This window comes from Prunus avium, chromosome 6 (genome assembly GCF_965620075.1).
Source record: "Prunus avium chromosome 6, drPruAviu1.hap1.1, whole genome shotgun sequence".
Taxonomy (NCBI): domain Eukaryota; kingdom Viridiplantae; phylum Streptophyta; class Magnoliopsida; order Rosales; family Rosaceae; genus Prunus; species Prunus avium.
The window spans coordinates 9,681,596-9,698,832 of NC_142289.1; the positions used below are offsets into that span (position 1 = coordinate 9,681,596).

A 17,237-nucleotide genomic window follows, 5' to 3' on the forward strand; every position below is an offset into this window, starting at 1 on the left:
TCTACCACAAGGTTTCTAATACCTTTGTCAATCGCAAGCTTCAACCCAAAAAAATACCCCCAAACTTCAGCCTCCAGGATCTGTCCCTTCCCTAGGTTCGCAACAAACACACTGACCCAATCCCCATCAGAAGCACGAATAACCCCACAAACCCACTGCCTCTTTTTTCCGTTTTTAATATAAACAATTAGGATAAATCATATTTTGCATTATTCCAGACTTCTAGTCAAGATACAAAACTAGCAACTCAAAAACACTTCCATAATTCAGCTGCTAACCCCCTGAGGGGAAGTTGCCAACATCATTTTTAACCTCAAGTGAACGCCCTATTAAATTATTCCGGACTTCTAGTCAAGATACAAAACTCGCAACTCAAAAACACTTCAATAATTCAGCTGCTAACCCCCTGAGGGGAAGTTGCCAGCATCATTTTTAACCTCAAGTGAACGCCCTATTAACAGTAATTCCGCTGGTATCAGGTAACAACTGCTTCGAATAATACTTGGATTTACGAGACAGATTAATTTTCCTCTGACGCTTCTCTGGTATCGATTCAATTGAACATTCTGAAAAACCGCGTCTCACAAACCTGTGTGACAAACAACAGGCGTCATTCTTCAATACTGATCATTGAACCTTTATTTTTCTTTAAAAAATAAATAAAGAAAATGGACATAAAGCACCAGTATAAACCCCAAGAAATATGTACACTAGCCATCTCTAACCCTCCACAATTTGTGTCCACAGATGATGACTTCCTGGCTACAAACCTAAGTAAGTTTTAACCATCCACATAACTACAACAAATGGGACTGATTCCCCAACCAAAAACCTGAACTACATTACAGTTTTTTTTTCCCTCCATATAAAAGAATCTGCAACGATCCTCCATTAACTAGTGAACTATCCATGAGCATATATAGCATGTATTTCAAGTAGTAGGAACTAACCAATCTGCAGTGCGGGTTGTAAGCAAGAAAAGCTTCGCCAATCCAAGAGAAGATGCCTTCTTCTCAATGTAATCTGCAGATATTAAAATTCTAAGAAATTATGGAGTGCACATGTAAGGACAATACAGTTGGTAGATATACAAATAATTAAAATAAACAAAGAATTTGTATTTAACACGAACTCAGCAGAACCTCTTACTAGGAATGACCATGGTCAATTGGCATTATGTCAAATTCTTTTTTTTTTTTCTTTTTTCCAATTGGGTTCCAAATTTCAGTTGCAAAACATCTTGGAGTAAATGAATCCAAGATGTTCAGTAGCAAAACAGAAAAAGAAAAGATGATATGTAGCTGAGGCCAGAGATGTGTGCCCTGAACTGTTACTGATATTTCATCCTATTTATGTAAATCTATTTCAATATGCAGTGCAACTTTTGAGGAATATATTATATCGCAACCAAAAAAAAGGTGGAACTTTTCAGAAACGGTAAAATCATTTTATTTTCCCGTAAGAACAGTAGAATCATTTGAGGCGCATCAGTGAGGAAGAGAACAAATGCATATTTTGCAGCTATTGTTAATAAATTAAACCCTTTCAAAAAGTTCACGTAGACGTGCATTAAAATTATAGAAAGAAAAAACAAAAGGAACAAGTGCATAGCTATATCCATGCTTATTCAAGTTTGCACAGTATGTTACCGAGTAACTTATCTCCCTGCCCTTGACCGCGACAATCAGGAGAAACTGCAATAGCAGCAAGCTCTGCACATCTATCCTCTTGGAAAGGAAAAAGAGCAGCACATGCAATGATCTGGCCTTCTCTTTCCACCACAATGAAGGAATCCAAAGCTTGAAGTAGCTATCGAACAAATAAAAATGAATGCATAAAATTCAGTTCAATTTAAGAAAACATTACAAAAAGAATCCTGATCAGTTTTCAATTCAAACCTCTTCATCACTTCTCGGAACCAATGTGCCAGATGCTTCTAAAGGTAGTATAATTTGTCTTATTCCAGAGAGGTCTGATACCCTCGCCATCCGGGTTCCTTCATAAAGGTCACTAAAAATAACATTTAATGCACAAGTGAGTGGATAGATGGAGGAAAACTTATGCATATTTAGAACTATAACTTTTTATCCTTCATAATTGTTGTAAAGTCATTCTTGAAGCTAGACTTTAATTGAAACCAAGAAGCTAGCCCCATATACCTAGTATCCAATCCTAGCACGATTAGCCATGATGATGAGAATTCTTTGGCACAAAAAAATGCTTGAACTAGTGATTTGCAGATACAAAAGATAAATATAAATCCAGGAATGGTTACTACTTAAACTTTATGCCCAAACCAAGTCAGATGAGACCAAAATGGGATCTAATAACTCGTACAGTTCTACCAAATGACTTTATAACTGTAGCGTGATTTGAAGAATGCCACTTGGAATTCCACTAAAATGCTGACCAGGCACAAAATTAGAAATAAGCATCAACCAGGAAAATGTAAATAGAAGATAATCACATCAAGGATAAAAAGCGTAGCAATCAGGGGACTCTCAGCATAGCTTATCATCACCATATAGTTGATCAGCATCTGACATCAGAAAGCCACCAAAGTATACAAAAATTCGGAGACATTTACTACAAAAATTTGGAGACATTTACTGCAAAAAATAGCATACCTAGCCACCATAGTCCCCATTCCATCTCTTTTAAACAATTCCAACAATAAAACTCCCCCTTTAGTGCCATCTAACAGATGAACTCTTTGAACACCTCCCTGGAAATAAATCAGAAACTACCATTGTCTGAGTTCTTGAGACTCAACACATAAAGCAGCTGAAACTTCAAACTATGCAGGCACAGATTATGTGATGTGGTCTCCTTAGACCTGAGATTTCTCATAGTTATATGTGTGCATGCACATATTGAAATGTAAATCAGCAATTGGTCAATTTTGTTGACTTGCATCGGAAAAGCTCATGTGATTCAAAATTTGGATTTTGAAATATAATATAATATTATATATAACTGTATCAAAAGTAAGCTCTGAAACCTCTCAACTTTTGATTAGATTGCAATTTAGCCAAATAGAGGCAAAAAAACATAAGTAAAACATCCTTACAACTCCAAGAACGTTTTTGGGGAAAAAATTCCTTCAACAATCATAGTTAGTGAAGTTCATAAACCAGAAACAAAAAGGGGGTATATTCTGGGCTTACCCTGCAAACAAAGGCTGCAGCAGCCAATTCGGAAAGGTAACCATTTAATCGACTTTGCCGCTCATGACCTCCAATAGCAAAACCTTGTTCACCCGACCACAAGCCATTCCCATTGTCAAAGCCAACACCATTGTGAAACGTTGTGGTGTACTTTCCTTTGAGAGCATTTCCATTCTGTTTAGTAGCATTAGGATCATCATGTCCAAGCAAAGACAAATTTTCTTCATCAACAGCTTTCACATAACTAGCTGCTATCTCACTTTGCTTAGCACGCCTACGAATCAACATGTCTGCTTCTTCAAGAGTCAAGAAGCGAATAAGGCGTCCACTCTCATCAAGAATTGGGCCATCTATTATGCAGATAAGTTTATCTGCTTCGATAGCCAAGGCACAAGCTGTTGCAACTTCATATGTGCTGAAATTCATAAAAGCATAAATCATCAGCTACTACGCACTACACTATATATAAGAATAATTGGAGCAGATAATAATAAACCCACCGGATAATAAGCATTGTGTAAACTTTTTATTTGAGAGACCAAAAAATATTAGAAGTTGTGTCTATATAGCATACTTGCAATTTAAAACTTCTCCAGAGCTGGAATAACCCAGGTTGCTCAAAATCACAATACAATCATCATTGAGCCTCTTACGCATGCGAGAAACATCAACTTTCTTGACTTCGCCTGTTGCCCCATAATCAACGCCTGCAACGACTCCTCTTCTCTGCAAAACAAAACAGCAGCAATACTTTCAAGAATTTGGTAACAATCGAAACTCAAGCAGACAACTGAGTAATTAATGTTGCCTTTGAAAGAGTAACATTCTTACCTTGGCTGCAAGAAAGTTACCACTCTCTACACTGACACCAACTTCATGCAATCGACTACTGTCACCATGTCGACGAATATTGCATATGGAGGGTCCTGGAGAAAGCTTTGCCTCTATCATCACAGATATCGCCCCAGCCGCTTCCTTCGCAGCTGTTAGAGAGTCTGAGTCAGTCACCCTGTACGGACCAACAAACTTTGGCTTCTTTCCTGCAACAAGTAACAACTAACATGTACCTGCTTAGTTGCAGCCTTATAGCACTTCAAATGGCTTAACAAAAAAATACCAATAATTACAGTACACATTCAGAACTCAGTCTTCTCCTCCCGAAGCCCAAACCAAAAAATAATACCAATAATTCCAAGGACATAAAGAATTTTAACAAACTAACAAAATTACATCTTGTGCTCCACTCTAGGATATCATGCTTATTGAGAATATACAGTAAGAAGAAACGCATACAATAAAACACTCACCTCTCTCAGCTAAAAGTTCATCAATTTGCACATGGGTCCCTGGCACAAGAACAAACCTGATCCCCAGGTGATGGAGAAAAGCTATATCCTGCACAAAACCCAATATATAAATAAATATACGATAGCGATTGCAAGGGAAAATCATAACAAAAAAGACGTTTGCTTCAACGAAAAGGCGGCTCGCTAGTCTAACAATAGAGATGAAATAAAAAGATGTTAATTTCCCACGATTGACATTGTTTGTTGCATTTTCTCAGCAACCAAACAGTTAAAGAGAAAATTACGAAAGGCAGAGGACCTGCCTTGAGAATTGGGCCCAAGTGAGGGCTAGACACCATTTCACCCGATATGATCACCACGAAGGTGCCGCCGCGGTGGGCCCACAAGTAGGGCCAAGCCTCCCGAAACCACCGCACGAACTGCTCGTCCTCCATGCAATTGTAGTTCTCACAATCGCTGTCACTCTCTTCAATCACAGGGCCATACGCATTGCTGCACTTGAGCGAAATTCCCATCCTGCCCTTCGCTCTTCCGTTATTCACCATCGCTAGCCGCGAGGATTTTTCGGCGATGGTTAGAGAACAGTGGTGGGGAGAGGGAAGCTTGGTGGTTATGGCGGCGAGTCGTCTGTGAGTTCCTAGAGAGCTGTACGTGGCGGCCATTGATGGTTTGATAGAGAGAGACACACAGACAGACACAGAAATCGTGACCTAATTCAAAAAGAAATGCTGGAATTGCAGGGTGGAGTGGTGTGAAACTGGGAAGACGCCATGGCCGAAGCTGACCCCACACAGAAGTTTCGTTTGAATACTCGCCCACCGGTTCACTATTTTCGGTCGTTCGGATTTTGTGGCCCAGATTCCGCACCGATTATATGCGCGGCATGTAAGAAGAATACTTTAATTTTCTTTATATTTTACTTTTAATGTAACTATCTCTGATAAATGTCCTTTATTGTATAATTTACTTTAATAAAAATTAATATTTTAATACATAATTATTTTGTTTGATTGTGAGATCATGAATCTAAAAGATTTGATAAGTTTAATTCCTGTATGAATACGTGGTTTATATGCCCAACAACAAGTCGTGTAAGAAAAACATCACACCTAGAATTAGGGATAAATATCACAACAAGTCGTGTGTGTGAGAAATCCCTTCAATATAATTTAGACTATCACTTGTACTCAATAAAGAAATAATTTTAAATTTTAAAAAAATAATTTAAGAAGCCTAACATAATGAATAAAATAGGTAGACCGGTTCGAGTCAGTTTTTGGACCTAATTTTTGTCAAAATCAAGGTTTTTTTTCAACTTAAGTCGGCCCTCGGTTAAAATACCCACCCCTAGTCACTACCATGGTGCATCATTGAAGACTCATGGATTGACTGCAGCAGTCCAATAAGTTAGATAAAGGTGTGTTGTGGCAGTGGACACACTAAAATGATTGGTAGCTCTGCTCACAGACTCACATCTTGCTCGGATTTTCTTTTCTTGTTTCCCTGTTATTGATCCAGGGGTGGTAAAAACTAAAATGGAGCTTAAGTTGTTAACACTAATACCCGCCATTAACAACATCTTAAAAGAGCTGCAGATTAACAACTTTCCATGTCCACTTGAACACAACTGAAATGCGTCTATGGTATAAATCCGTAGCCCACTCATATTATAACACGTAAATTAGAAATATCACATGACGTAGTTATGAGTGAGTGAGAGAGAGACCGAGAGAGATTGAAAAAGCTGCAATTACCTGGAGTAGTGCATCCAACAAGTAAGGACTAGCAACAATCTCCCCTGCTATGACCACAACAAATGTAGTGCCTCTGTGCAAGAAAATATAAGGCTGAACTTCCCGGAGGGCCTCCACAAACTTCTCGTCTTCATCCGAAAAAACACATCGCTGAAAGTCATGACCTTCCCACCCATCATACCCTTTAGCCACCACCATTAACCTTCTCCGTCTTTCATGCCACAGGGGAGCCAACCCAACAGCCCCAACCCTTCGATTTTTTGCTTTGATCAAACCGTAATTGAAGAATTTGGGTTTACAGGGACATGAAGACCAAGTTTGAACAGGACCATACATATAATTTTGAAGGTAGTTCCATGGCGGCGATCTTAAAGTAGCCATTCTGTAAACTTGCAGGGGGATACAAAGACAGGGCAGAAACGCGGCAAAACGACAGAGTTAAGAGGAGGGTGTAGAGAGATTGGTAAAGCAACTGGGCAAGGATATTGTCCTTTCTATATCAAGCAAAAAAGGTAGTGGACTTGCTGTTGAAGAAACAAAGAACTGTAGATTGTGAAATCAAAAGGAACTCATTCTTCTCACTTATCGAGTGGCTTTTTCTTATGTTATCTCTCTCTCTCCCTCTCTCTCTCTCTCTCTCTCTCTCTATATATATATATATATATATATATATATATATATAATTTTCATAAATAGTTATTCTCTGGGAAGTCCTAAGAATCTATCTTCTGAGAACTTGTTAGATGCGTCTCGACTATTTTATGATCAAAGATGAAAGGGAAGGCTCTGCATGACATTTCTGTAATTTCCATCAAGCTGTCAGGTCTACATGGGATTTTTCTTGTCTAAAGATTTGTTTCGAAGTTTATGACCAGCAGCACTATATGTGACCTCATTGGTATGCATGACATATTAAATATACACCATGAGAATGTGTCACTACATTTGGCCTTCATTGTAGGAGAAAATACTTAGCTACATCAAAAATATATATCATTGTGTCGGTATTTCAAATCAATCACTCATCATTGTCATAAGTTTTAACTCTCTCACATGACAGTGCGTGATTGACTTGAGATATCGCCACAATGACATCTTATTTCAAACTAATCACCTACTATCATAAGTTTTAACTTTCTCACATGACAATACGTTCGACTTGAAATATCGACATCTTTTTGCACGTAAGTTCTTCTCACATTACAAGAAAGCTTCAAACTAGAGTATATATTTAGTAACAGTACCTCATAGGACAGGTGATTTAAAAAAGTTGTGCCTTTGGTTGGTGACATGGATGTATCACGCGGAGGGACCACAACAATCACCTCAATTTTGTTCACATATCCAAGTGGTTGTTTGATTGGAGAAAAAGGAGAAACAAGAAAACCCTGATATATCTAACGCAAGATTCATGGGACCATTAAAGTTTCTGATGCTTGCTTAAGATAGAGAGAAAAAAAATTAGCTATTATATATTTATGGCAACGTTTGATTCTGGTCATTTTCCTTCTATTTTATCTGTTAGGTTTTGTGCTACAAATAAACAAATTAGAATGAGTGATTACCACTTAGCAAAATGTGCCATGTTAATTATTTCCATATGAGTTTAGACATTTCAACTATATAAAAAAAAGTACGAATTATATTTCACCATAAATATATATAAATAGAGTCCTATCTTATTGAAAGATCTTTTAAATAATGTTATTTCGTTGACACTTTGTGGAACTCACTTGGCATTGTTTTTCTGAAACGTTGTTGATGAAGACTGTTTTCAACAATTCGAACTGCTTTTCAGTGAAACTTTAAAAAATTGACAGTCGGGTCATTGAAATATATCCTCATGTAAGTTATGGATGGAGTAAATTTGACAAATGTTTACAAGGCATTGCTAAGGAATATACTCTGTAATCCTCCAAGAGAAAAGTGTACCATAAAGTTTGAACCATCCTCCATAATTATGGAAGAAGGTACAAATAATGATGCTTAATTAGATTACAAGATTCCAGTGGCATATTCAGTTGGAATCTGTTCTATTTTTTGGACCAAGTTAAGAAAAATTATATCTTTGTTAAATCTTTGCTTCCTCATATAGTCATTTGATTATGAGATCTCTTGTTGTACTTGGCCTTTGTGTAACATCCCACATTGACCAACGAAGAGGGGGTGATGTGCATTATATGTACATACCCGCCTCCATCTAGCATGAGGCCTTTTAGGAGCTCATTGACTTCGAAGTCATAGGAACTCCGAAGTTAAGCAAGCTGGAGCCAGAGCAATCCCAGGATGGGTGACCCACTGGAAAGTTGCTCGTGAGTTTCTATAAACAAAACCGTGAGAGTAGTGAGGGGGGCTCAAAGCGGATAATATCATGCTACGGCGGAGCCGATCTCGAGATGTGTCACTTTGGGCTTCCCTTGTTGCATCGTAGCCTTTAGGCAGATATGAAATCTTTTTTTCGACCAAAGAAAGTTAAGAAAATTGTTTATATTTGAGTGATGGTGCTTCTTACATTTTCACTTAATGTGGTACAAATAGCAACACTTGTGGAATTAAGTATAAAATTTTAGTTTCAAGAGCTTTCTTTTATCGTATAGAAGAATTTTTGTGCTCCCACAGAGGATATCCGATATATAAATTCACTAATGAAAATACAACAGTTGATTCATGAGAGATATTTGTCAACAATTTTTATTATTTTTTATTCTTTTGGTTCAAAATTATATCTTGTTGTACTTAGCCTTTGGGCTTCCCTTGTTGCATCTTTGGCCTTTAGGCAGATATGAAATCTCTTTTTCGACCAAAGAAAGTTAAGAAAATTGTTAATTTTGATCTCTCCAATAAGGTCGTTTCATCACCAATTAGGATAAGAAATTAATACTACTTTTATCGATATTGTATCATTGTATGACTGTTTTTAGACATGACATAGAACCAATTGCAGCAACCCTATAGCCATAGGAAATGCAAGCATCAAATTTGTCTTACCTACCTGTGTTCTTGTTGTGTATTTCTTTAGAATTGATCCAGCTCTGACTTTTTGGCACAAGTTAATTAAATTGCAAGTTGTTAATTGTTTTGGCTTAAGGATGAAGGATAAGCCGCGGTACCCATGGTGCTTCATGTGTCTATAGGTTAGGACGTTCTTATTATCAATTGATGTTAGCAAGAGGAAATTTTAAAAAATTTGAGGAGGAAATAAGTCTTGTGTTTTGATCGTCATGAATGGGGCAAAAAGAGTTTATGAAATACTATTAACGTGTTGAACTCAACGGTCACATGTTTAAACGTCACTTAATAATTTGAAAGAGTTTTTAGTGTTACAGTTACAACGTAGTGTTATTAATCCACGTTTATCAATTCACGTAAAAGTATGTAATTTTGTTATGACCCACATATCCACGTTTATCATCTCATGAATGCTAATAAAAAAGAAGCTTATTATGCACCGACCGACGGATCCTAATAATAAGCTGTAAGACAAGTTGAGAGAGAGAGAGAGAGAGAGAGAGAGAGTACCTGCAGTAGGGCATCGAAGTAAATAGGTATATCAACAATCTCCCCAGCTATGGCCACAACAAAAGTTCTGCCTCTGTTTAAGAAAATATAAGGCTGAACTTCCCTCAGGGCCTCCACAAATCTATTATCTTCCTCAGAAATAACATATGCCCCCAAGTCATGGCCCTCCCACCCAAACCCTTTGGCCTCCATTAACCTTCTCTTTCTTTTTCCCATTCCCTGCCACAAACAAGCCAACCCAATAACCCCAACCCTTTGATTTTTCACCTTCAAATTGTAATTGAAAATTCTGGGTTTGCAGTGACATGAACACAAAGTTTGGTGGTAATTCCATGGCCTTGATCTTAAAGCAGCCATTTTCTTTTCTTCTTCTTTTTGGTTCAAAACAAAACCCAAGTTTTTAAAACAGAAGATATTTTGGTTACAGAGACAGGGCAGAAACGCGGCAAAACGATAGAGTTAACATAAAAAATAATAAAAATTTGTCTGTTGAGTTTGGACTCGGTAGTTTGAAGGACACTTGTCCTTTTTATATCAAGAGGACGCGGTGGCCCTGCTGTTGCAAGAACAGTAGGTTTTGTTGAAAGGAACTCAATTCTTTTTAATTATTCAATGGCTGGAATTTTTGTCTTCTCATGTCTCTGTCGGAAATCTCATTCGTATTTCAGTCATTGCTCGTCATTTTCGTCCTTTATGCAAATCACAATTTGACATGTTACAATAATTTATTAAAAATATTAAAAAAATTATATACGTATCAAATTGTGATTTTCCTACTTCTAAATGAAGATATATAAACCCGAAGGAATTATATATGTCTGTAAAATTACAAACATGTTCACTTTTAACATGTTTGATATTTCTTTCTATCAAGCTTTAAGTGATAAATTTACATGAGATTTGAACTTCACTGCATTTGGCCCCCATTGTGGGAAAGTTCAACAATGCAGATATTTTGAAATAACAGTAAATTGGTCACCTGGCCAGGAAATAATAATAAAGTTGTATTATATATTGTCACATGTGGTTCCGGCACTGGGACCATTTATGTCACCTCAATTTTGTTCATATACATCTAGCATAGAGTTCCTCATGCTATGCTTAAGTTAGAGAAGGGAAGTATTTTTACTATTTTAGTACTTATACTTCAACGGGTAGTTTACTTTTTTTTTTTGTCTGAATCATGAGGTGGTTCTAGATGGGCCCCAACTATGGGTGGCACCTTTAAGCCTTAACCACAATCTAGACTAATCCCCACTCACACCGGGTCGGCCCGTAAGGGGTAAAATGTTGGCCAAAGTGGTGACTCCGTGGGTAGTTTACTTTTCATTACGTACATTTGTACGAAAGTTCGATTCTTGTCGTTCTCCTTTTTCTAAGGAATATGCTTTGTCACTGCAGAGAAGGATGAAGTTTGAACCATCCTACAGAATAGAAGAAAGATGAGGAAGGAACATGGAATTATGAGACCAGATTGCAGTGGCATATAATAAGTATCTGTTTAATTCGTATGATTATTAGTTGGAATATGTCCTATTTGTTTGGACCCAGTTAAGTAAATATCTTCATTAATTTTGATATCTCTAGAATAAAGTTAAGTAAAAGTCCTTTCATCATCAATTCAATTGGGACCGAACACCTCTCCACTTAGCTATCTATACATGCAGGTGTCCACTGGTTTCATCATTGTGCTGAGCCTACTCGCTGTTTTTTTCAGACAAGACAGGCAACCCAAAATGGTGCTCCTGTTAATCATGGAAAAAGAAATGTACATGTTTTATTGTGGTGGTGAAAAATAATCAGATCAATTTGTTGGCAGTGAATAGGCCTCATCATTTGGCCCGCGGGCTCATGGGCCGATGGGGGCCCGCCCAGCCCATCGAAAAAAAGTCCGGCCCGGCCCGTTATGGGCTTTGAGATGGCCCGGCCCGCCTTGGGCAGGACCGGGCTTGGGCTTGAGTGTTTGAAGTCCGGCCCGATCCATAGGCCCGGCCCGACCCATAGGCCCGGCCCGATTAGGCCCAAGAAAGCCCGGCCCGTTAGGCCCGTATACATATATAATTATGTATAAATAAGAGTTTAGGATTAGGTTTATATCACTTAAATCACATATATAATTTGTTTCATTTCATTTACTTTTCTTTACTCATTCCTAGTTTTATAATTGGATGATTAGCACATTAATTTAATTTGTGTCAATTATTAATACAACAATTATATATATATAAATAAGATGAACAACATATCATATCACCAAATATAATCATATCACGAAACATAATCGTACCACCAAATATAATCATGCTTTTTGAACACATCACCAAACATTTGCATATTTATTCATACCATCCTTTAAAAAAAAATAAAAATTTATACTTATTAATTTTAAAAATTATTTTTTAAAACGTATTACGGTCTAATTATGTAATAACCTCAAAAACAATACTTTGTTTTATTATTTTTGTAGAAAATCTTATTAAGTTGTGTGACTTTATTAGGTGTTTTATGAATTTGGTTTGATGTGAAAATATTGGAATTAAGTGAGTTTAATCTCAAATTTGGACTAAAATGCCCTTATGATTAAGTTTATGATTTTTTTCGATTGAAGTAGGCCCGTTTTGGCCCGGCCCATTGGGCTTAGCCTGGCCCGGCCCGATGGGCTTTCTCAAACCCGGCTCATGGGTCGGGCTTGGGCTTTGAATTTTCTAAAAAAACCCGATCCGGCCCGACCCGTTATTTTCTCTCTCCTCTTTAAAGCCCGACTCAGCCCGGCTCAAGCCCATTAAATTTGGGCCGGGCTGGCCCGGCCCGGCCCATTGACGAGCCCTAGCAGTGAATTTGGAAGAGAGAGGAAAATATATATAAAAAAACTATAAATTATAATTTTTATTTATTTATCATGAACCTCTAATTTGGGACACTCTCTATCACCACTTTTACATATCCCTTTAGAAACTAACAAATGCATATTTGCTCCAACGAGGACTCTACATTAGGAGAAACACTTGTGTGAAATGTGGATAGCACTATTTTGCTATTTATGACCAATCACGGCATGCAACGCGTGATAACTTTTTCACATGGCAATTTATAATTAGTTGAAAATAGCAAAACAGTACTATCCCAATTTCATACAAGTTTTTCTGTTACACTAGGGTTGCTAAATTTGGAGTGTCGTAATACTTTACGCAATAATTTAATTAGGTGCTAATTTTTATAACTTTTTTGAATTAATTTGTGTTATATATATACACACAGAGTTTTGGTTGAGGAATCCTTCGAACAGTCCTGATCTCTTGGACCACAGGAGTCCAAGAGATTGTGATCACCCACCGTTGAGGGGCACCTTTGTGTTGGTCCACTCTGCATTGTATTTTACTAATCCAAGCCGTCTATGGATGTCAAAATGGTTTGCGATTTGTCTAATTTTTTGCAAGAATGATCTATGAATATAGACTTAAAAAATGGTTTGGATCTTTGAAGAAAAAAAATTCGTAGGGGACCCTAAAGGATGTCCCTCAATAGAATGGGATTGATATATAAAGAGCTTCGATTGAAAGATCCCTCAAATTGAAAAAAATTCAAATTCCAACGAGATAAAAATTCTAATGGCCTCCTCTGTTAGATCCCCATTTTCAGGCCTATTGTGGGTGAGTGATAAGATAAAGTCCCATTGGCTTTCTAAATTTTTAAGTTCCATTGGCTCCCTCCCATCCAAGGGAGAGTCCGGTGTCGCCAATTAGTCATTGATTTAAGGAACTTTCTCCTTACTTTGTTGGATGGTGTAGGGCTTAGTCATGCCAAAATGGGCTTATTTATAAAAACTTATTGAATAAATGACAAGGTTAATCATTAATAACTCAATAACTTTTATTTAGGTTATCATCTTCTTTTTTCTTTTTTTTCTTTTTTTTTTTGCATAATGAATTGGATAGCCTAAGCCCTCTTTGAGATCTTTGAGCCTGTTCCAACCTTGGACATGTCTCTCTTTCCCTTTTAGGCTTGCTTTGTTTTACTAGTAAAGGGGGTGTTGTGTAGATTTGGACTTTGGATGGCAGGGCGAAGATAGGTTTTTTAATACAGGTCGCAAATGGGCTTTTGAATGTAGGTGATAGTCTAAACTACAAGGGGAGGGTGTTTCTCACAAGCTATCAAAATGTCATGAGGAGGGTGTTTCTCACAAGCTATCAAAATGTCATGAGGATTTGAATTTTAGACCAGAAATATACAAGTCAATACCCTTTTTCACCATGCTAGACACCGTTAGCTTAGTTGATATTTCTAATAACGGAAAATAGATACACGCGAATATGACTTCTTCTTTCTTCTTTTTTTGGCTTTTTTTAAAGCTGCCAACTTTTACAGCTTACGCCCAAATTTGTCGCACTCTTTTGACTAAACATTGACACATTTTTAATGTTTGGGAGCTCATACCAAATTGGAAGACGTGTTCCCGTTAATAAACAGTACTCAAGAAACCCTAAATCTTCCCCAACCACTGTAATTAAGCCCAAATTAGCGAGTATGGTGGAGTGGCCAGGTGGCTAAAATAATCTCTAATCGATTTTAATTAACAATAAAGGAGAAAGAGACCAAACCAAAGCATCTCTAAACATTAGCAAAGCACTATACTTGCCGACTATGAGCTGTATCCCAATGACACGAGTGGTAGGGCCATCCATAGAAATTGAATGCTACATCCATTTTACAACAAATCATGAAATCCAACCCAAAAGATAATCCAAAAACAAGAATTCTGAACAAACAAGAAAGTCATAGAATTCTCAGATTTTGTTCATGAGGATTGTTCTAAAATCCTCAGAGACTTAATGCACATACTCTCTGAATCTGAACCATTAACTCTAGACAATGTAGTAAATTCATTTCGCTGATGAACAATAGCACGACAACGTCGAAAATAAACATTCAATTCAGAAAGAAAATATCCTTACATAAATCCATCATATAATTCCTGGAGTTTGCATTACATATTGCCAAACTAAACAGCATTGTTAAACATATTGGCAGACACTACAGCTTATCCTAAACTTGAATGAGACTTTACCCCAACGTAAAGCAATCGCGAACGAATCATCAAAGTTTAAACCGTCAAGATTTCCATCAGAAGCACGCATCCAAAAGGCAACAACAGCAAAGTGCTGCTAAACTGCAAGAGACATTCAGATCAAAACAAACTATGTCAAGGATCATATATAAAGTCCTTATGAGGCTTCAACTTAAAACAAAACAAAAACGGGATGTTGAAGTTTCAGCTCCACCAAATATCCAATTCAAAATCAACATGTAAAACAAGCATCAATTTCTTCAGGAATATAAAATGCACTTTCCTATACTGTCACGCAACAACACTCACTAAAAAAATTACAAAGAAATTAAACAAACAAACAAAATAGGAAATTTTTTACCATCAAAACAAATATCAATTTCTTCAGGCATAAAAATTACACCTTATTTTAGACTATTAGGCAACAATCACTAATAAAAAAAAAATTTAAAAATCAAACACACAAACAAAAGGGTCAATCTTTAACCACCAAAATCGTGCCATCTCATAATTACGAGTCTACATCAATTTATTAAGTTAAGCTAAGAGAGGAGCGAGGAGAGAGGAGCCTTACCATCCTTCAAGGCAGCCGGCACTTTCTTGCCTATGAGGGGGCTGCTGAGCATACTGGGGAGCATAGCCTTGCTGTGGGTACCCTTGTTGTGGGTAACCCTGTGGAGGAGGGTACCCCTGCTCAGGGTAACCCTGTGAAGGGTACCCTGCTGGAGGGTAAGCATCCTTTGGAGGATACCCTGTTTGATGATCAATAGTTGTTAGTATTATTATGAAAGAACCAAAACAAAAAACTGATCACTGAAAAACAAAATTGAAGAAACCAAAACCAAAATCAAATGATCCCAAAGGAACAAACAACATGCAGCTTGATACAGACCTTGTGGAGGAGGAACACCAACTGGAGCCTGCTGCTGATTGTAGTAACTCATCTTCTCTGAATCTCTCTCTGTATTTCTCTGTTGAGTCAATTTCACAACCAAAAAGACCTGCTTTTTAAGACTTTGAGAACAAATTAGCAACTGGGTTTTGATTGAATTTTGAAAAAGTTGAGAGATTTAAGAGATTTTATAAGACTTTTGAGAGTCGGCTAAAGCTTGAGGACTGAACCTGAAACCAAGTTTCCTCCGAAAACCAATAAGCTCAAGAAACGGATTCTTTAGAGGCGGTGAGGGACGCGGTTTCCACGCTGCTTTAACAGCACACAAAAGGCGAAGAGAAAGGTAAAGTTTCCAGAAGTATAAATACTGCGAATTTTCGTAGTGGTTGGATTCGAAAGAATGTTTTCTTTTATTTTTCCAAATATTTACCGTCGTTCTACTAATTTCTATAACAAATAAATAGATAAATAAACCTAACAACAGCAACAACTCGACTGAGTCCTTTACACTGGTTGTATCAGAAAAATTAGGGGTTTCTTGTTATAAGATAAAAGATTCTTGTTTGGTGTTAATCTATACGAAAATGGTAAATTTTTTTAAGAGATATTTAGTCAAATACCAACAAATATAAATAAATTCTACACCATTTAAAATTTATAAACAAACCCAAAAATAATAGCTGGCATCATTGAATGTAATTTTGATTATTCAATTACTTTGATGCCCTATTGAGTGTTTTGAATTTTTTATGAGCTTTTGGGGTTGGGCAAGTTTTAAGAAATCGATGGTAGTTTTGTAATTAATAAGAAGTTAAAAACCTCTTTGTTATGTTGTAAATGGGCTTTTGGTGTGTTTCTAAAGTCCATTTCATATATGGTATTTTTATAATTTGGGCCCTTATATTTTTTTTTGGTCTGAACCACGAGGTGGTCCTAAATGGGCCCCAACTATGGGTGGCACCTTTAAGCCTTAACCACAACCCAGACTAATCCCCGCTCACACCGGGTCGGCCCGTAAGGGGTAAAGTGTTGGCCAAAGTGGTGACTCCATACGAGAGCTGGGATAGAACCTCTGACCTCTCTTAAGGAATGAGAGTGCCGAACCACTCACACCAACCACCTTGGTTAATTTGGGCCCCTATATTTGGTATAATAGTGAATCTCTCTTTTTTTAATGAAGAAAATAATGGAAGATAAGAACTAGCAATGCGTTTGGATGAAGGAATTGAAAATTGTATAGAATTCTTAAATTACAGAATTTGGATCTCCATCGTTTAAATTTCTGACAACTAATAATTTAAAGTGTTTGGATTTATTATGTATGTCAAATTTTATAAATGAAAGAAATTACGGGAAAAAAACAAATTCACGCTCAGTATAAATTGCCAAATGATGTCTTTTTTGGCTGAAATTCAACTCAGAAATCTTGATCCCCAAATTCCACGATTTTTTGTGCTAGTCATTTAATAAGTTTTATGCTTAAGTTGCCAAACAACGGAAATATCAATTTCTCTTTTTCAATTTCTGACTTTT

General features: G+C 37.0%; 2 protein-coding genes across 5 annotated transcripts; both read right to left on the reverse strand.

The window, feature by feature from the left end:
* Positions 1-187: 187 nt before the first annotated feature.
* Positions 188-10,234, reverse strand: LOC110746285 (putative amino-acid acetyltransferase NAGS2, chloroplastic). 3 transcript variants are annotated; one of them, XM_088254367.1, is made up of 10 exons: positions 9,748-10,234; positions 4,475-4,562; positions 3,999-4,207; positions 3,742-3,893; positions 3,168-3,582; positions 2,628-2,725; positions 1,899-2,010; positions 1,650-1,809; positions 951-1,023; positions 188-589 (listed from the first exon to the last, which is right to left on the reverse strand). In XM_088254367.1, exons 1-10 carry the CDS (start codon positions 10,102-10,104, stop codon positions 439-441), a joined length of 1,815 nt encoding a protein of 604 aa, XP_088110493.1. In that variant the 5' UTR covers positions 10,105-10,234; the 3' UTR covers positions 188-438. The 3 variants fall into 3 exon arrangements, with proteins under 3 accessions (XP_088110493.1, XP_088110491.1, XP_088110492.1); XM_088254365.1 differs by lacking the exon at positions 9,748-10,234 and adding an exon at positions 6,229-6,832; XM_088254366.1 differs by lacking the exon at positions 9,748-10,234 and adding an exon at positions 4,777-5,390.
* Positions 10,235-14,659: 4,425 nt separating this feature from the next.
* Positions 14,660-16,088, reverse strand: WIH1 (cysteine-rich TM module stress tolerance protein). Of its 2 annotated transcripts, XM_021974932.2 has the most exons (4): positions 15,935-16,088; positions 15,705-15,813; positions 15,387-15,564; positions 14,660-14,914 (listed from the first exon to the last, which is right to left on the reverse strand). In XM_021974932.2, the coding sequence occupies exons 2-4, from the start codon at positions 15,754-15,756 to the stop codon at positions 14,869-14,871; spliced, it is 276 nt and encodes a 91-aa protein (XP_021830624.1). In that variant the 5' UTR covers positions 15,757-15,813; positions 15,935-16,088; the 3' UTR covers positions 14,660-14,868. The 2 variants fall into 2 exon arrangements, with proteins under 2 accessions (XP_021830624.1, XP_088110201.1); XM_088254075.1 differs by lacking the exon at positions 15,935-16,088 and having other exon boundaries at positions 15,705-15,928.
* Positions 16,089-17,237: the final 1,149 nt, after the last annotated feature.